We start from the raw sequence: 21,098 nt of genomic DNA, 5'->3' as shown, positions 1-21,098 counted from the left end.
CTTTTGATGCAATAAAATCAGGAATGTGCTCAATAATAAAACAGTATTGCCAAAGGAATTATGTATTTGAGGTAATATATATATATCATTGCCATTGCATTAATTATGATAAAAAGACTCCTAGGTCTGCTTAAAAGGAGGGGGAGTTGGATCCTTCCAACCTGGCCAATTATTGCCCAGTTTTGCATTTAGTGTTCCTAGGTACGGCAGATGAATGGGCAGTCATAGGACAGCCACAATGTTTCTTGGAAGATACATCGACACTTGACCCATTCCACTTTGGCTTCCGGCCTGGCCATGGGGTAGAGATGGCTCTGGTCACCCTGACAGATGATCTCCAGAGAAAGCTGGATCTAGGTGGGTCAGTGCTGCTGTTTTTATTAGATTTGATGGCAGCATTTGCCACAATCAGTAACAGATCTCTGGCTCACCACCTAGCCAATGTGGATCCCCACATGAAGCATGGCCCTACAATGGCTGCAGTTAGGGACAGAAGTTAGTGTTAGGGGGACCATTTCCTAGCATCAGGCCCTAAACTGTGGGGCAATACTTTTCTTGACCTTAACGTCTACATGTGCCCTCTTGCCCAACTGATCTGGAGTTTCTGGCTAGTATCTAGAATTTCAGGCTAGTCTGATCTGGAGTTGCAGGCTAGTTTCACCAGTATGCAGATGATACCCAGCTGTTTCTGTTAATGGGCAGCCATCCATCAACACCCCCAGACAATCTGGCGAGTTGCTTGGCAGCCATGGTGGAGTGGCTCAAGCAGAGCTGGCTGAAGCTGAATCCAGTAAAGACAGAGGTCCTCTGCCTGGGAAAATATCCTGAGAGGCAGCTGGTGAGGGTCCTGGCTCTGGGTAGGATCCAACTGACATCTGTAACTTTCGCCAAGAACCTGGGCATGATTTTGGACTCATCCTTATTGATGGAGGTCCAGAATGCAAATGCCGCTCACCTGGCATTTGTCCATCTATGCCCGGCAGGATAACTAGCACCTTACCTCTTGACATCCAACCTAGCCAAGGTGATCCATGCAACAGTCACCTCCAGGTTAGACTTCTGTTAATCGCTCGATGTCAGGCTTTTCTTGACTTGGATTCTCTAACTGACTTAGAGACTCCAACTGATTCAAAATGCAGCAATATAGTTTCTTATGGGAAGGTGACATCAGTGCTTACTTAACTGCATTGGCTCCAAATTGGAAACTGGATCAGATTCAAGGTTTTGGTATTGACCTTTAAAGCCCCAAGTGATCTGGAACCAGCATATCTGTGGGACTGCCTCTCCATTTATGCATCCCCCAAAACATTATGGTTGGCAGTCCAAAACTTTTTCAGGGTCCCTGGCACCAAAGTGGCAAAACTGGCCTCAACCAGGGCCAGGGTTTTTTCGGCCCTGGTCCCAGCTTGGTGGAGTTCTTCCGGACCTGTAAAACAGAGTTATTCTACCAGGCCTATGATGAGGCCGAGGATATATACCCATTACATCAGCTTAAACATTGAGAGGAATCATCAGAAGAAAAGATACCATCCAAAGAATTGAAACCCTCCCCTGTCATTGAGTTAATGCATGGATCTACATATAACACTAAAATGTTTTAACTGTTCTAGAACTTTAATGCTATTTATGACTTTTTTAGAAACTGATGAGCTTCAAAGGAGCAGTGGGTTAGAAAAATAAATATGATCTGTTTACCTTGATTTTTGCTGTATCTTATTTCAGTTTTAAATTTCTTTTCTCTCCTAGAATGTTTTAATACAGGAATCTGAAAGCTTTAGGAAGAACTTGGAAGAATCTTTACATGACAAGGTATTTTATGTATTTTTTCTCAAATTATAATTTTATTTATTTAAAGAAAACTGTTGGATGTTTTTATTAATTGAACTAAATATTGCTTTGGAAATTCATCCACTCATAATGTTCCTAAATATCATTAGACCAAGTATTTTTAGTACAGTGGTCTTAAACTTCACACTGTTGTTTGTGCACAGCTTGCCCAAAACTCTAATGAAAATTCATCCTTCAGGGAGTGGATACAGAAATGTTGAGTGACACTAGAGCAAACATGAGTGCTGTCATTACACAAGGCTACCCCTGACTTGATTTGTCCTTATATAACTATTGCATTCTCTATTCTTCATAGGTTTAGCAATGTCAATAATACTTTTTTGGGAGTAGGCCCCACTGAATTGAGTACAGTCCTCAGTTGACCTGCTTAAGATTGCTCTATAGATTGACTAGATTGACATTTTCTCACACAAGCTTTGGGGTGAAGGATAGAGAGGCACCATGCTTGTTTATTTCATGGCTTTCCACCCCATATGGTCCAGAGTCACAGTCATGCTGCGCAATATATTTTCTGTCATTTCCCATTGGCTTAGAGCAGTCAAATTAATTATTGACATTTCTACTAAATGTCATTTTCCTCTTTGAACTATTACGCATGGCAACAGTTGCACTGGGATGCTGCTGGAGTGCTGCAGCAGAGAAGCATACTCAGCCATTTATTATATCCCCACGGGGGACACAGTTCAACAGTGCAAGCTGGTGCACTGCTTTCGGTGTCCCCGTGCAGGACATGTTGATGATGGACCAGCTCTATGCCAAAATGCCTCTCCCTGCAGCCGAAGAGGAAAGGTTCCGCTGTGCAGGGGGGCCGCAGTGAGGTTTATTTTACAGAAAAGTGGGATTGCATGAGAACACAATCCCACTGTCATGTAAAAGAGCAAAACAAAACCCCATTCGACCCTCTGGTGCCATGAAATGGCGCAGAGCTGAGTGGAGCATTTTTGGTCCCCTCCCAGCCACCATAGCATAGGTCACTTTTGGTCCTTTCCCTCGCACTGTGTGCACAGGCCTGGTCCAGCCTGGCCACCAATGGCAGCTGCAGCAAAAACGGGAACACTGAAAAATCAGCATTCACTTGCTGCTTGCCATTGGAGGCCTAAAATGGGTAAGGGCCTGGAGAGGGCTGGGCTCGCGGCAATGTCATACATAAGCAGGGATTAGCCCCACTGCCATGCTACCATCAGCTCATGCGTCTTTGCCTTACAGCAGTGGTCCCCAACCTTTTTATCACCGGGGACCACTCAACGCTTGACAATTTTACCGAGGCCCGGTGGAGGGGGGGTAGTTTACTCCTCTACTCTCAACCACTGCCCTAACGCTCTCTGATCGCTATGGTAATGTTTAAACATCCCTTCAAAATAAGATACAGACACGCCACAAAAATGAAGAAGAAGAAGAGTTGGTTCTTATATGCCGCTTTTCCCTACCCGAAGGAGGCTCAAAGCGGCTTACAGTCGCCTTCCCATTCCTCTCCCCACAACAGACACCCTGTGGGGTGGGTGAGGCTGAGAGAGCGCTGATATCACTGCCCGGTTAGAACAGTTTTATCAGTGCCGTGGCGAGCCCAAGGTCACCCAGCTGGTTGCATGTGGGGGAGCGCAGAATCGAACCTGGCATGCCAGATTAGAAGTCTACTACACGAAACTGAACATAAGGAACATTTTATTTTCATGGAAATTTTAACTCATGACAATGACAAATCAATGGGAACCCTGAGCTTGTTTCTCTGCAATGAGATAGTCCCATCTGGGAGTGATGGGAGACAATGACACCCGAAGTGTGTTGTAAAGGGCCGGGGGGGGGGGGAGAAGGCGTCCTTCGCGGCCCACCTCCAATTAGTCGACGGACCACATGTGGTCCGCAGCCCACAGGTTGGGGATCGCCTCCTTACAGCATGTAAAAAAAAGCCATGTTGTTCTAAAATAATGAGTTGGGGGATCAAATTAAATTGAAATAAGGGAAAGAAACATGGTTGTATTTGAGTCTAGAGGCAAAATGACTATCCATGATGTCCAAATGTGACAAGTATAGAGGAAATTGCAAAACAAATATATATATTTCAATGTAGCTGACATTTTGGTTACCAGAAAGAAACTGTTTTGGAAGGAATGGATGAGGTTAGCTTACAATGACTCATGGATTTCTTGTTATTTTTAGTCATTTTAGTAATTTCTCAGCCCCATTTCTTAAGAGTAATGGTGCATGAAGATGCATGCTTCCTTCCATTTGACTTTAGCTGCCATTTTGTTCCTAAAATGTTTGGAAGGAGTGGGTGAGGTTATATGCTCACAGTGACTCATGGGGTTCGTTCCTTTTGTTCCCTTTTGTAATTTAAGAACCATATTTTTTAAAAGAAAGGTGCCTGAAATGGCATAGGCTCTTCAAGTTATACTTGTCCCAACTTTCTATAATTAATGCTAGAAACAGTTATACAATCTGCCATCCCACCCCAATTCAAGTCAGATAATGTTTGAGGGGGTTTAGTGACCCAGTTATTTGGGGAGGCTTAGAAAATTAACATTTGTCCATCACAGCTATGTCTATACTGCATCATATACAAGCTATTAATGCAAGAGTGGAAAGAACATCACGCCCACTATTTGCACCCTAGCTTTGAGTGCACATAATGGTAATCAGTACATGAAGGTCAGGGAAATGCATGAACTATTAGTATGATCGTACTTTCCTTCCACAGTTTCAGGATTAAGTCCTACTGGAACTGATTTAGCCTTTGTTTTTTTCATTTGGAGCTCTTGTTTAAACTTTAAAGTGATAGAAAAGGATGTTAATGGTGACAACTAAATATTCCATGAACATCAGAAGAGAATAACCATGAAGATCAGGACCGGCAGAAGTTAAGAGAAATTAGGGGCTTCTCCTTTAAGGCAAGCATGTAACATGACCAGGTGTAGCCTATCAGAGGTTCTCTACCACAGAGCTTTCTTTCCCAAATGGATATTGAGGATTAACAGCACTCTGAGATATCGCACAATAAAGGTAGGGTCACTCCGGATCAATCCTTCTTGCTGCAGAAGGAAAATTTAAATTGCCCAAAATCCAAACAGAAATCACATTCTGTGTAGAGGGCAGGGACTGAATTGATCTGGGGTTGGAATAAAAGCTCCATGCAGTTTACACCTAGGTTTGGGATAATTTCCCAGGTTCCTCTCTCTGTTATTCCCTCGAGTATCCTGTGAAAGCTCATCTCCCTCACACTCTGGTTTTAGTCCTAGACTTCCCTGACTAAACAGCTCTGAAGTCTGACCAGAACTCTCTCTTACAGCAGCTTTTCCCGTCTAGCTTCTGTAACTTCTCCCTCTTGCATCAGCCAGTCAAATCCCTTTTGTTTCTCTGAAGGATTAACTCTACACATGAGGGTTTCTACAGGCAAACACAGATGAATGTTTAGGGGGGATACTTTCTTTTATTACAACTCCGTCACAGCATGTTTTGTCAAACTGATTAAAATTATTATTTTCCAAATTGCAATGTGTGCCATAAAAAGTAAATATGATCAGTTATTAACCCAAACTGTAACATTTCAGTGGGATAAATTTGTCCTTTCTTTCACAGAGATTAGAGATCCCAGTCAATTTTATCCATATAAAATGTTATATAATACAAAATATTTCCCACTGATATATTTTTTTAATTTTTAGGAGAGATTGGCAGAAGAAATAGACAAGCTGAGAGCTGAACTTGACCAACTGAAAATAAGAGCAGGGTCTTTGATTGATCCCACATTGTCAAGGTAGAATGAGAAAACACTAATAGTTTAAAAGTGACATTTAAAATATTGCTCATTGCATACCATTCAAAAGGTGTAATCTTTGAAAATATCATTGCTTTGATCATAACCATTGTGGGCATGATTCAGAATTCTGATTGTAGTATGTTTCCTCTAGTAGCTGAAAATGGGAAACTTTTGCTTGAGAGTGTTTGGTAGCAGAAAATGCCATGAAGTCAGAGCCGATTTATGCTGGCACCATAGGATTTTCTAGGCAATAGCTGAACAAAGCTATTATCTGCCTCTGCAGAGCAACCATGAACTTTCTTGGTGGTCTCCCATTCAAGTACTAACAAGGGCTGACCCTGCTTAACTTCCAGGATCTGATGAGAACCTACCCTGGGTCATCCAAATTAGGGTCTTTGTAATCTTAGATATTTTTCCAAGTTCTATCCCCATCATTTTCATTAAAAGGATCTGGTGGTAGGTGATGTATAAGACCTCAGGCTGAGACTCTGGAGAACCACTACCAGCCCAAGTAGATAACAGTGAATTTGATGGATCAAGGGTATGAATGAGTATAAAGTAGCTTCATATGTTCATGTGAACTTTGCATGAAAAAAGTCTTGGGCTCACTCCCCGCCATTTCCATTCAAAGTATCTCAAGCACCAGATGTTAAGAAATGTTTTTCTCTGGTACCTCAGAGAACTATTGCTGTATATCAGACAGTATTCGTCTTGACTAATATTTACTAACTCTTCCTTTTAGATAATCAAATCTATATCTTTACATCAATATTATCTGGCATGCTGTGAATCGGGTCTAATAAAGAATCAAAGTTTATTCTTTCGACTCCTATAAATTCAGGGAAAGTTATGTATATATGCTTCCCTATTCCTTACAGTATCTCTGTGAAATAGATCAGTATGAGAGATAATGACTTACCTAAAGCTATGCAGTGAACTGAACAGAGATTTCAACCTGGGCTTCCCAGTTCCAGTCCCAACACTCTGTCCATTGTACCACACTCACTTTCAAGACAATATTTCTCATTAAGTTTTACTGGCTATTTGCACTTTCCTGGAAAAATATCACAGACTTTGATTACCCTCAAAGTATATTAGAAAGTCATCTATTCTACTTCCTTTATTACTGGAATTAGATTATAGGAAGAACGTTTCTCTGTGTTGTAAATACTTGAGGAATTATTAATTTTTCTTGTTTTGTTTTTATTGTTCATATGTTTGCATGTGCCCCTATTTTTCAGGCCACATCTTGATTCATCAGCAGAACTGAGGTACTCTGTGGGCTCAATAGTTGATAGTCAACCAGATTATAGATCTACAAAAGTGATAAGAAGACCTAGAAGAGGCCGAATGGGAATTAGAAGAGATGAACCAAAGGTGAAAGTTTTTTTAAAATCTGTTTGCTAAAAGCAGTAAGCTTTTTGGTATAATAGTCACATTATACTATATATATATAGTATATAGTATATATAGTCACTATATATATATATATATTCACTATATATATATAGTCACACACACACACATATATATATATGTGTTTGTGTGTGTGTGTGTGTGTGTGTCTATATATATATAGTGACTATATATATGGTATATTTTAGTAGAGTTATCAGGTGTCCTCTTTTTATTTAACAAATTATTAACATGTCCTCTTTTGGCATTGTCAGGTTATCACAGCTTAAATTCTAGGATTATTTAAAATGATATTTGTCATAATGATCACTTTGAAGTCATCAGTTGGGAAATATGGCCTTTTTTACTTTTCAAAATATGGAAACCTTTGGTTTAGTCATAACAGAACAATGGGCTTGTGACTCTTGCAATCCTAAATTTTCACCTTTACAAAATGGCATGCGAGACACTGGTGGCAGATTGAGGGATATGATATTGAACAGATTAAATCCTTTAAATATTTAGATGTAGTCTTCCAGTTGACAGAATTGTGGAGAACCCAAGCAACGCATGTGACTGAGAATGCCAACAGAATAACCTGTCATTTTGATTTTCTTCTTTAGAAAAGGGGCTTCCTATATCCCTGCAGCAATTAAAGTTTTCCAGGGGAAGGTGATTGCCCATCGAATGTATGGCTCTCAGCTCTGTCTTTACAAATATCTTCAACTCCTGGAAGCAGTGCAATCCAGGTTTCTGTAATTGATATTGAAAGTCCCTTGATATTTCCTCAGTCTGAGCCAGGGTTGGTCTCAATTTGAGGCATGCATATGGGTTCAAATAACCACTTACTGGTTAAATCGAACTTTAACCCCCAAGGACTTATTCCATTTATTCTTCAAGATAACTATCATTCAAATTGGCTGAAAACTGTTGAAGGAAAATTACAATAATACAGTCTCTTCCCTTGAGCCCTATTATATCTAGGGTTTTAGAAAGCAAAAAAAAAAAAGCCTAAACAATGGATTTGCAATCTGTTCCTTCAGTCAGCAGCATCCCACTGTAATGTACCTCACAAAAATCCAACCCTTTTCTTGCCATCAGATTACTTAGCAGCACTAGAAGTCTCTAAACATGCTTCAGCATTTTAGTAAGGCAGATACCTTCATATTCCTTATTCACAACAGATTTGTCCCTGCCACATGGGAAAGACTGAGACCATAGAGCATGTACTGTTGCACTGTCCCTACTATGACATTTGCTCACAAAATATCACACCAGTCATAGTAAACTCATCAGGAAGATCAGAGCAGTCCTAAACCTCTCTACTTCTCTCTAATCTATCTTCAGAAATAATGTGCAACATCACAAAATTTTGTATGAGGACATGCAGTATACATCAGCAAGTTGCTAAATCCTTAAACAAAACCAGACTATAATGATACCATTATACTGATTGATTGATCTTACTGTTGTATGTGGGAAGGTTTTAAGCTGATTTTATGTTGAAATAAAACTAAACTAAACTGATATATAATTTTTAAATGTCATTTTTTAAATCCAAGTGATCATGTCCAGGAATGGTGCTACTAAATTTTAATAGGATACATATTCTTCCTATGATTGGAAATAGACTTATGAAGTACTGTAGCTAATTATCATGTCTGCATGAAATGCAGGTCAGTGTGATGTCATGAAGCAGCCATAGAAAATTAACAAACTGATTTAAGTGTCTCTTGTAAAAGTGACTTGAGAAATCCAAAAGGTGTTAATCACTACAACAGTTTTTGAAAGTGCTAGCTCTCCATTTTTGAACTTCTGTGAAAATTAGCATTTTGCTTTAGATTGATCAGCATGTGTTTTTACAATTCTGAATAGGTCAAATCCCTTGGAGATCATGAGTGGAACAGAAGTCAGCCAATTGCGGTTCTGAGTAGCCATCCATTTGAGAGTGACACTGAAATGTCTGATATTGATGATGATGATAGAGATACTATTTTTAGTTCAATGGATCTTCTGTCGCCAAGTGGGCATTCTGATGCTCAAACCCTGGCCATGATGCTTCAGGAGCAACTTGATGCAATCAACAAAGAAATCAGGTATATTAATGAAAAAGTGTGGGTCTTTGTGATCATCTGCAAAAACAGATGATGATATAATCATGGTGTTTTCTGAGTATTCAAAGCATTTTATATTCATTGGTTGGTACCAGATAAAATCCACTAACAGAAGGGGTAAGATAATATCCAGTATTTTCCCTTCCTTTTGCAGACCCCCCAATTTTCCTCTCATGAGGTTCTTGAGATTTCCCTGTGCTCCAGGAGCAGCATTTCAAAAAGCTTAGTGGGCTTCAGCTGGAGGGAGACAGGCAAGAACATTCTGATCCACTGACAGAAGTATATTGCATCAATTTAGTCTGGATTCAACCCACTGTCTTGTTGAAATCTGCAATTATTATATAAAGTCATCAAAAAAACTCAGGTTGTAACTAAGCAAGTTAGATATGTATTAGCATCCCCATGTTTTCTGGCTGGCTGAGAGAAAGAGGGTCTGCCTAAGACCCTTACTTGAAAGTTCGCAACAGTGAACTCGGGAGCAAGATTATCTGAGTAGGACTGGGGAAACTAGGTTCCAACCCCTACACTGCCATGAAACTCACAGGAGTTTCTGTGAAAAAGGCATGAATGAATGAAGCAATAAATAATGTTGTTGATATGACTTTGGCTGCTTACTTTTCTTCCTTCCAAATTATATTGCATAGGTTAATCCAAGAAGAAAAAGAGTCAACAGAATTGCGTGCTGAAGAAATAGAAAACAGAGTTGCCAGTGTGAGTCTAGAAGGCTTAAATCTGGCCAGGGTGCATCCTGGCACATCCATTACAGCTTCAATTACAGCTTCCTCACTTGCAAGCTCTTCTCCTCCCAGTGGGCACTCAACCCCAAAACTCACTCCCCGTAGCCCAGCCAGGGAAATGGATAGAATGGGTGTTATGACACTGGTAAGGACATGCAGCGTTTCACTGAATGCTTGATTTATTCTAATAAAATAAGAATGACTCTGGTTTTTCTTACTTGTTTCTTTCTATATTAATTTTTATATATGCTTTTTATAAAATTTTATGTATAGTAAAATCTTGGTCAATTTTAGTAAAAAACACAGTAAAACCCCAGTCTGTGTTATGCAAGATTAAGTAAGAAATGAAAACAGTATTATAATAACAGTTAAGCTGCTGCGATAAGGATTCTTCCAGAGTTTTAATTTCACCAACAAAGCAATAATTGTTATAAGAATTTCTTTGTATTCCGTCTATTGAAAGCCAGTGTTGTTTGAGTGCCAGATCACTACTGGAAAATCCTGGTGCTAATGCCTTCTCATCCATCCAGCTCTCTGGGTAACCATGGCCTAACATATTCTTTCCTAGTAACCTACATTACAGGGTTGTTGTGAAGATAAAATGGAGGAGGAGAGATCATGTACAGTACCCTTAGTTTCTTGAAGAAATGGCAGGATTGAAAATGTCCTAGATAAAAGGGGTCTGCAGTTTACATAGTGGCCACAGAATAAAAATTCTCAGGCAAGAACATTTTGTGAAGGACTGCTCCCTGTCTGCTGGTTTGGAAAACCTTGACAGATTAGCCTACCAACTTATATTTGTGTAAAGAGACCAAAATGATGATTTTGAAGGTTCTAGTACAGTAAATTTGAATGATATAATACAAGCAGTAAAATCACAATGAGGTCTTAATATTGTGAATTTCACAGAGGACTCTATGGGTGAAATCCAGTTATAAAGCAGGCCCCTCTCACTGGATGAAGACAGTTCCATCAAACAAACAAACTTCATTTAGCAGAAGGGAGTCAAAATAGTAGAGATTATACAATGCATATGAAATGTGCATTTTGACACATTAGGATACGGCTGTCTTATTTAAAAATAAATGTTTATCATTTAAACAGATTAATGAAATACAATTTAATGCTAGCTCCTAGTTCCAAAGCTCTGACTTAAATCTAGAATACCAAATCCCATCATTCATTGGGGAGAAAAATAAATGGAATGAATTGAAGAGATAGCTAATTGCAAGACTGGCATTTATTTAGGGGCATTCCAGGGCAATAGTAGTGTTAATCTGTTATAGAGAGATAGCACAAGGCTTGTGGTATTCTAGAAACAAGAGGTCTCTAGTCCATGAATATTTACACTGAAAGTTTATCTTTAAATTACCATGTTTTGGGGTTTATTACAATTATGTCAAGTGCTATTTTCTGTTGGAAAAATGGGGAAAAAAAGATCATGCCATCAATACTCGTTTGAAATTTCTCCTTTGTTTTTCTTTGACACCAACTCCAGCCAAGTGATCTCAGGAAGCATCGAAGAAAGGTATACTTGCATTTATTTTAATGTGGTGTTATGACTTTTACCTTATTTTCATGTTATTTATTTATAATTTATTTATAATTAGATGTATAAGACTGCCCCTCTTGGCCCAGCCATCTTGGGCCAGTGTACATCAATATAAAATGACATAAGTCAAAATCAACCTATTAAAATATCTAAAACAACATCAGCATCTCTTGCTTCCAAGCCTCTCCCACATTACTTTCCCATGCTGATTGCCAGATATTGTCAGATTCTGATATTACAGGGGAGAGTGTTTCGAGGGGGAAGAAGGCTTCAGAACATTTGAAAGTCAAACCAAGAACCCTAGTTCTTTGTTAAGGTTCTTGAGGTTTCAGATGTACTAACTAATGAAGAATAATGAATAAAAACCTTTATAGCATGCAAGTACCCCAAGATAGCTGCCAAAAGAAGCAGAGTCAAACAAAAAATGCCCAACTGGGGAAAGGAGATATAAGGATATTTGGGAATTAAAAGAAACCAAGGAAGATTGAGGGTGGGGGGGAAAGACAAATTCTAATGAAAATGGGGAAAGGCTGAAGAGGAATGGATCACAAGCCCAATGGCTTACCCATCCTTTATAGACTGCTCACTATGCTAACAGCTGCTATTTCAGCATGGAAGATCCTGTCTTTGGAATGAGGACAGCCAATGACAATCCCTTCCTTACAATGACCTTACCCATTTTCTTAAATGTTTGCCAAGCACCAATTGAATTACTAGCAGCACCACATTGGGGAACCCAATTACTTCAAATATACTATTTATAAAGTTAACATAATTCAGTATCAACGTATACAAAATTTTGAACCCAGTGACACCTTTAAGGCCAACAAAGTTTTATTTACCAAAGTTTATACACTTCTTCAGGAACATGAATGCTTATACGTTTAATAAAATTTTGTTGCTCTTAAAGATGTCACTGGACTCCAACTTCATTTTGCTGTTTCAGCAGCAAAATATAAAAACACTGCAACACATTCTTAACATCTATAAGCAGGTCCCAGAAAATATTGCAGATTTGTTGTAGGTTTGCACCACATTAAGTTGCACACAGCTTAGAAAATTGGTTTCTAAGTTGAATTTTCTGCTAATTATTTATTTGTAGATTGCAGTAGTTGATGAAGATGGGCATGAAGACAAAGCTACAATAAAATGTGAAACCTCCCCTCCTCCAACACCCCGAGCCATCAGAATGACTCATACTCTACCTTCTTCATACCACAATGATGCTAGAAGGTAAGAAGTTCATTCCTTAAGGAATTAATTAACAACTTAAATAAGATGTATTTATTTTACTTTACGTTAATTTTTATTGTGTCCTTGATCAATGCTTCTTGCAAAGATGCCTTGTAAGATAGCCATGTTAATATAACTTATCCAAACCAAAGCTAGATTCCCCCCCCCATTGTGACTTTAAAAAATTCAATAGGATCCATAAGGACTAGCTTATTAAAAGGAAAAAATGGAAGTGAAATTGGTAAGGTGGTGTAGCATTGGGTTTTGTGGAAGTTGCTTGTCAGACTTTATTACTCTTCTTCTCTCAGCAGACAGGGTTTCAGTTTGTCCTATCCCAAGACTGGGTTTGAGTCCCCACATATATTGTCTTTCCTCACTTTTCCACTCTTACCGAAGTACATGCCTCCAAACTTTTTATGGTCCAACACAGGATATCAAAATAGCCATCTACCATGACCCTTCCTTGTATGTGGGCAACTCCTATGTGTCCATCCTCCTTGTGTCTCCATAAAGGAGAACTCATCTCCTCTCAGTCCAAAATCTGAGGATCCTAAGGCTTCATTCCCAAGGAAGAATGCTTTCTCTGAGATCAGGGCCTCATTAATCCAGGTATACTGCAATCCTCTATCAATACACTATGGATTTAGCAATTCCAAGGAGGGGGTAATGACAGCAATAAGTGTTCATGTACTAAATTTAGCAAGAAGTATAACTTGGATGTTTGTTGGGTTATATAGATATGATAGCGGGCCAAGATAGGGCAGTGATTTTTAACAGTAGTGGCAACCTGTGTGAATTCTATACCTCTGAACTTTTGAAAGTTTCAGATATATGATCTGTGAACATAATTTAGAATATGTTGTGGCATTTGGTAGGACTTGGTTACATACTGTCACATAGAACCAGGATTGCTTCAGACCACTGCTATGTCAGATACAGCATGCCACTAATGTGCAGTCACTCACACATCATTCTTCTATACACTATGGAATTGGGATTATTGTTGGTTGCTTTGGGAAAATGTGAAGAGCCTCTCAAAATCTATTAGGAAGAAATTACCTTTCATTATATAACTTTCCTCCTGATCAATGTAGAGGAATATCAGGTAAGACAAAAATCCCCCCTGAGGGTGGTGGAAACAATGTTTGATCCCACACCCCAAAAAAGAAAGCACGACGACTAAAATTGGATTAAACTGAGTGCTTATTCATCATATAAAAGGCTGAACTGCAGTGGATATTTTCCCTAAGAGGCTACCTGATGATTTTGCTAGTATTTGTGCAATCCCACCCTGGCTCCAAATCAAAAGCATTAGACAGCTGCTCTTTGCATGCTAAAATTGTACATAGAGATGCCACCAATCAATGCCATTCCCTGCACCAGTCAGCATGATGCTTCAGGATTGTGAATTCCCTATTCAAACACTTAAACTGAAGAGGAACTTGAATTGGACTACGTTTGGCTATTTTGAAAAGGGGGGGGGACAAGAATTTCTGAAGCCACCATAATTGTGTGTCCAATCTGTGCCTTCCATCAATTACAGTTTGGCTCTTAGTTAGGGCCTTTCTAGTGTTCTCCGACCAGGCTTATTTAATCCCAAACCCTTCCCCAGCATATGGTATGAAGCAGGTGAAAAAGGACGCTCTCAAAGCCAATTGGAGTCAGACCCAATTCCTGCTTTTCCCAGCAGCAATCAGCTATTCCCATACAGTACTTAAAGGGAGGAAGGGTTTGGCAGCTCTTTGAGTAAAAGGAGGGAAGGTGAGAGAGTACTGACTTTCAATAGATAGTGCCAAGTTTCCTACTGATTGGTTGGGCAGCATCATGCTGTCCTGCCCACCCAGCAGTCTTGTGTTTTCCTTTTTCAAAGTGGGGAGTGCACCAAAAAAAAAGGTCTTACCAGTCTTCTTCACAACTGATATCAGTTTGGATCGTATCAAAACATTTAAAACTGTTCTGGTTGAAATGATTTTAATAAAAGTTTGATAAATGATGTCTCCAGTCTATCACTTTGTTTGATTCAATCACCTTTAAGGGCATTAGAGAGGCATGAAAATTAGCCATTGTGCTGTTCTAAATATTAAATGTGATATAGGAAAGGAACCATCAATAACTTAATTAATGTTTCCAATTATGAACACTCTTATTAGAATCCAGATGATTTGTTTAACACTTGCTGCTTAGGAGGAGATTGGGCCCCCTAAGGAGACTAACATCTAATCTCTTCTTTTGTACATTTTTTAGCAGTTTGCCTGCTTCCTTGGAGCCAGACAGCATTGGTCTTGGCAGTGTCAGTAGCAGCCAGGATTCCCTGCACAAAGCTCCCAAGAAGAAAGGAATCAAGTCTTCAATAGGACGTTTGTTTGGTAAAAAAGAGAAGGCTCGGCTTGGACAGCTCAGTAAGGAATTAGTTGCAACAGGCTCAGGCCTCTGGGGTTCCCAGTTGTTTTTGACTTATGGCGTGGTTTCTTTTTTGTTTCTGTTTTCCAAGCACTCATTCCCCCCTTTTAAAGTGGTGAAATCTTTCCCACATATTCCTATCATTGTAACGAGTAGTGTCTGTCATGAAATCCATTTTTTCTATACGAACAAATGGCCTGAGAGAAGTTTCTTTTGTGCGTTTGTTTGTTTGTTTGTTTATGTAGGTCATGTTTTTTTTATAATCATTCCTTTGTTTTGAAATGATTAGCCATGAAACACCATGTAGATAAAGTCCTTGGACAACAAACACATACCCCATCATAATCACTTGTGATTTTTAACATCCATCGGATTGAAAACATAGTTAGCAAGAACTTGGAGCACTGTGAAACTGAGAAGTTCTTCCATCCTGTTGTGTGGGGAGGGCTTGGTCCCAAGGTTTGTTATCCCTTTTCATTGTTCTGCTAATAAACAATTACCCATACTTTTGTCAAATGTGCCAGTAATGTTGACCCCCTATTCTTTTATTATTAAGTCTAAATGGGCATAACCTGTCAAGTAACTGACAATATCCCTCTCCTGCTTATTTTGTCATCTTTTGTCACTCATTGTAATCAAAGTTCTGTATCAAAGAAAAAGATCAGGCCATAACAGCTCCCCCCCCCTCCTCGCCTATTCTCTCACACATCTCTGGAACAGCTTCAAAAATTATTCAAGAGTTTTAAAAAATGCTTTCTTTGAGGAGATTATTTTAGAACAGTTTCCTTTTTGTTAATAAAATTATTGCATATAGTCACAATGCTCCAACATCATTTAGGAAACATAAAACAGATGCTGTTGACCTTGATGTCTCGATGAAGCCTGTTACAATGCAACTTATATTAATCTATAATAACTTGTACTTCATAATTTTATTGTTGTCAGTTGACATTATACTTGTAATATTTTAGGTAGCTCTACAGCATTTCCTTTAAATTTAAAGCAGATACTTGTACTTTACTTTCTATAATTTTACAGACAAGATGTAGCAGAACACCCAGATGAAGTTTGATATTTATAAAAGCTTCTGTTTATTTAGAAAATAGTCACAGCTTTCCACCTGCACCGATTGCAAATACTTAAAATATCATGTCTAACCCTCTGGAAAACTTTACATGTTTTATTAGCTCCAGTTTTCAGCTTAAAACTTCAGAATGTAATAGTGCCAAGATTTTGGGGCAGAAGTTCTATCCTAGCTCACAGGTTCAACAGAGTAACCCCTGAAGCAGGCTCTAGTTTTGCATTCAAAGATGTACACTGACATCTAACAGGGGCCATAAGAATATAAATCAGAGTCTGACATTTCCTAAATGCACCACTGTTGATAATTGTGATACCAGAAGCCCCCACAGTGTCTGGACATTGGCCTCATGCCTTTCTCAGCCTGATATAAATACTGGCAGACCAGAAAGGGCAGGCAAATGCCAGATGAACAGAGGCTGCCTTGATCAGCTAGAATTCAGAAACACAATGGAGATATCCAAGCAAGACACTGGGTAGGAGTTATGAAAAGCTCAGCCATCAGAATCCAACTCACACCCAGGGGAGCACTTACCTTTTGTGAGTCATCAATTACTCCAGAGGAAATGGCAGTTTAAATCGGGATGGTCCCTGCACTCCTGGGTCACTAGCTGAGGAACTTCTTGCCATTCTATATTTTCCTTCATGCCTGCAAACATTAAAAGAAAATGTTGGTAAAGAGCCAGTGGTTATTTTACCAGACAACTGAGTCCTAGCAAGATAAAAAGGCTGGTCCTGCTTCACAGGCTTGTCTTTTCCTCACCCCCATGAGAATTCACCAAGAAATTTCAAAAAAGCACCAGTGATTTATATCTGGCTTAGTGCTGCAGGGTAATACATTCTCTTTTTCCTTGCTTAAAAGTATTTTTTTAATTTCTTGTTTAAAGCTTACTTTAATAATTTCCTTTTGTTTCTTCATCTTCTATTGTGTGTGTCATAGAAGCATAGAGTCATTGAGTTGGAAGGGGCCATACAGGCCATCTCATCCAACCCCCTGTTCAATGTAGGATCAGTCTAAAGCATCCAGAATAAATATCTGTTCAGCCACTGCTTGAAGATTGTCATCGAAGGGGAACTTACCCCTTCCCTAGGCGGGAAGATTACACTGCTGAACTACGCTGACTGTGCACAAAATTTTCTTGATATCTAGCTGATTTAGTTTTCCACGTAGTTTCAACCCATTACTATGGGTCCTATCCTCTACTCCCAACAGGAACCTCTCCCTGCCCTCCTCTAAGTGACAACCTTTCACATACTTGAAGACAGTAATCATGTCCTCTCTCAGCCTCCTCTTCTCCAGGCTGAATATTCCCAAGTCCCACAGCCTTTCCTCATAGGAATTGATCCTTAAAGTCAAACATACATCCAATGATTAATGTAGGCATTAACATCTAGCATAGCAGAGTTTTTTTTCAACATATTTACAAAAACAAAATTCCAGAACACATCTGGATAATAACACTTTCCTCTGAATGTTTGCCATATTAAAATAACATACATTTGTTGTGAACTGAATTTATCCATCTTTGATTGTTTCAAAAATGCTTTAAAATCTACAACATGGTTTCCTTGTAAATAGTCATATTCATCCCAGGGTAGATTGCAGACCAGTAAGTGGCTATAGAATTTATAGTCCTAGGGACTCCATCCATCAAATTTAAATCTCACAAACAAAATGTGAACCTAATAAAACTGTTGAAAAGAATTATAAAGGAGAAATGTCTTTCCTATTTTAACACAGGAGGCTACATGGAAACCGAAGCTGCTGTGCAGGATTCTCTGGGATTGGGTAAACTTGGGACACAGGCAGAGAAAGATCGAAGACTTAAGAAAAAGTAAGTTCCTTGGTCATCATATGTTAATATATCCCCGTATTGTTGAGTTGGTATCAGTTGCATCTCTTAGTTAAACCCGGTAGGTAATACATTTTATAATAATTTATTGTAACTGAAAAAAATGGTATTTAGAATTTTAAAGATGCATGTCAGCAAAACAAATTGTGATACTTGTGCCAAACAACTAACCAGAAAAGTTAGTTTCCGTTCCTTAAGGTGGAAAATGAGGAAAAGAAACTGTTTTTATTTATCAGTGAGTAAACCATTATAACATGCAAATGTTCTTCATTAATGATAGTAAAAAAAATATGCCATAAAAGTTACAAGGCATACACAAATTATGGCGTAATTATGTTTCCTTGTCTTGTACACGTAACACTAATATATTCCAGCAGATACTATAATTCAAGACACCCAAAAAGACTATGACAAAATATAATTATTTCTGTTTTTCAATGGGTCTATGCTATGTAAAGAAATAGAGTTTAAAAGCTGTAAAAACAGCATTTAGTGTTTTTAAAGTGTTAACATTTGGATCATATTGGTTCAAATTGAAATTTTCCTCATAGCCTTCTCATGTATAGAAGAAATCAGAGTTAGACCTTGTGATGATTATGCATATACCCCATTATCTACAGAGTTCAAAAGTCATTAAAGTCATAATTACATCCTTAATAATTTAAAATTGATTTTTGTCTCAGTAACCTTTTTCTCTTGCCCTCTTTCATTAATCAACATATCTTTCTTGTACACATTGAAAGGTCTCTAGATGACAGTTTTTTGACTGAAAAAGGAAAATGAGCATTGGTTTTATAAATAAAATAGATGTATAGTATACCATAGAAATGGGCATGAACCAGGAAAATGAGTTCAGTTCTGTGCCTAATTTAGGAATCATGATTCTTCATGAACTTTTAGCTGCCAAATGAACCAGTTCAGTTTGTGAGGGTTGTGATATGGTAGAAGACCCACCCACCCCCAACATGCTAGAGGCACCAAATTTGTGGGAAATCTCCAGCTGATTCTCCTCTCCCTGCCTTGCAAGACTGGTGTAAATTTTATTTATGGATTCCATGTGATGGCCCCCCAAGGAAGGTGTTCCAGGAAAGTGCTTACTGGGAAATGACAGGGTAGGTTCAGGAGGATATAGAATAGATCCTGTGGAAGCTAGAGACACCAAAACTGCAGGGGAACTCCAGCTAAATCTCTACCTGGTTGGGCATGAACCAGGTTTCTCTTCAGATCGCATAAATCTTTCGCCTTTTACTAAAGATTTCCGTGGAGAGGAACATTTATGATGAGAGCCAGTTTGGTGTAGTGGTTAGGAGTGCGGACTTCTAATCTGGCATGCCAGATTCGATTCTGCGCTCCCCCACATGCAACCAGCTGGGTGACCTTGGGCTCGCCATGACACTGATAAAACTGTTCTGACCGGGCAGTGATCTCAGCCTCACCCACCCCACAGGGTGTCTGTTGTGGGGAGAGGAATGGGAAGGCGACTGTAAGCTGCTTTGAGCCTCCTTCGGGTAGAGGAAAGCGGCATATAAGAACCAACTCTTCTTCTTCTTCTTCTACCTGCTCTCCATATTTGCACTCCAAGGATTGAATTTATGCCCCCCTCAAGTCAATGCCCCCAGAAAAATGCTTTCTGAGCGATTGACAGATGCATGTTCAAGAGTGCATAAAATGGATCCTGTGCAAGTTAGAGACATCAACGTCACAGGGGATCTCCCTCAGATGCCTCCTCTACATGCCCTCCAAATCCTGCCCCCCTTCCAATTGATTTGAAGTTTGGTAAACATTTAGATTGTGTAGAGACTGTCTGGAAATGTACCTGCTCACAAACCACTACAAATTTCCACAAACAGCACAAATTCCACAACCAATTTGTGCTGGTTGACCTGCCATTGATTGCTCTTCATAAACCATGAACTGGCCAAAATCCATCAGGGACTGTGAGCTGGTTCATGTCTATCCCTAGTGTACCACATGGACCCATTATGCACAGCAGGAACCATGCCAGGCTGCTGCCAGATCCTTACACTGGGGTGGAATGCTCTGCCGCTTTCTGTGTACACATGGGGGGAGGGATTCCCCCAGCATATGTGGACTGCTTTGGTATAGCATGTGCATGCACACAACACCAGGGCTGGAAAGCTCAGTGCGCTGCCCGGTGACAGTGGGGAAGGAGTGGAGGGCATGGGGCACCACTGCATAATGTCAGGGAGTGGCATGCCACTCTCCCACCAAGGCAGGGGTGCGGAGCTGAGTGGGACATGTGGTGTCCCTGCAGGGACAGAAGAGGTCGGGGTATGAGCCAGGCCCAAAAGCCTGGCTCTTGCAATTATGAACATAGCTGGCCCAACCTAGCCCCAGATGGTACCCACGAGCCGTCTGAGGACCTGAGTTGGGCCAGAGCTGGGCAGCGCCTGGGATGGCAGTGACATCAAGCATAATTGGGGATTAGCCCCACAGCACTGTCTCAACCAACCCGGGCATTCCATCCCATGTATAATTGGTCATTAAGAAACATCTCAGGCACTCTCCTAAGGCTGTGCAATAATTCAATAGGGAAATACTGTCTTGAATATATTTGCTGTATTACTGGCCTAGAGAACTGTTATGCTTAAGGTTTTTTCAGGATTCTGTGCTGCTGCTAATTATCTCCTGTGCTTTTCAAGAGAAACTGCATGGTACAGTTTAAAGAGTTTTTTGTTTGTTAGCATTAATATGGTACAAAAATGCTTCCAAATAATAAAATATAAGCATCGTCTTGCCTCACCCACTTTTAAAAACACTTGGTGGACCCTAGGAAATGTGTCAGTAGTGGGCACCATGGCACCCACTGGGAACCCATGCTTAATAGTATACTATATTAATTATATTATATATTATAACCTCTCCTGGTACCCGTCAAGTGATTTTAGAAAGTAGGTGGGGACAGATGGAACTTTTGTTCAGAAAGGCTTCTAATTGGCTATTACAGATTTGATTGGCTGTGCAGATTTTAAAAGATGTTGTTTTGAAAGCAGCTTAGTTAGGAACCAAAAGGTTGAGCTGCAAAAATAATGTTTAAAAAAATTCAAATATTTATTACATAAAGGACACTAATTTAATGTATTAGTCATCATAATTTTAAAGCATCACATT

General features: G+C 39.5%; 1 protein-coding gene and 1 pseudogene across 16 annotated transcripts in view; both read left to right on the top strand.

The window, feature by feature from the left end:
- Positions 1-21,098, top strand: part of PPFIA2 (PPFI scaffold protein A2) — a 230,818-nt gene that overhangs the window by 177,369 nt on the left and 32,351 nt on the right. For 14 of the 16 annotated variants that reach the window (XM_077338920.1, XM_077338917.1, XM_077338923.1 and 11 more), the window contains 9 exons: positions 1,747-1,809; positions 5,508-5,599; positions 6,844-6,979; positions 8,873-9,093; positions 9,756-9,993; positions 11,347-11,376; positions 12,503-12,633; positions 14,878-15,032; positions 17,855-17,948. In XM_077338920.1, the coding sequence (XP_077195035.1) occupies positions 1,747-1,809; positions 5,508-5,599; positions 6,844-6,979; positions 8,873-9,093; positions 9,756-9,993; positions 11,347-11,376; positions 12,503-12,633; positions 14,878-15,032; positions 17,855-17,948 (1,160 nt within the window). The remainder of the gene's footprint in view (positions 1-1,746; positions 1,810-5,507; positions 5,600-6,843; positions 6,980-8,872; positions 9,094-9,755; positions 9,994-11,346; positions 11,377-12,502; positions 12,634-14,877; positions 15,033-17,854; positions 17,949-21,098) is intronic. The other 2 variants (XM_077338919.1, XM_077338924.1) reach the window with 1 other exon arrangement.
- Positions 19,176-19,245, top strand: LOC143839189 (U5 spliceosomal RNA; annotated as a pseudogene).

Source organism: Paroedura picta, chromosome 5 (genome assembly GCF_049243985.1).
Source record: "Paroedura picta isolate Pp20150507F chromosome 5, Ppicta_v3.0, whole genome shotgun sequence".
Taxonomy (NCBI): Eukaryota; Metazoa; Chordata; class Lepidosauria; order Squamata; family Gekkonidae; genus Paroedura; species Paroedura picta.
This window is presented reverse-complemented; position numbering and strand designations above follow the sequence as displayed.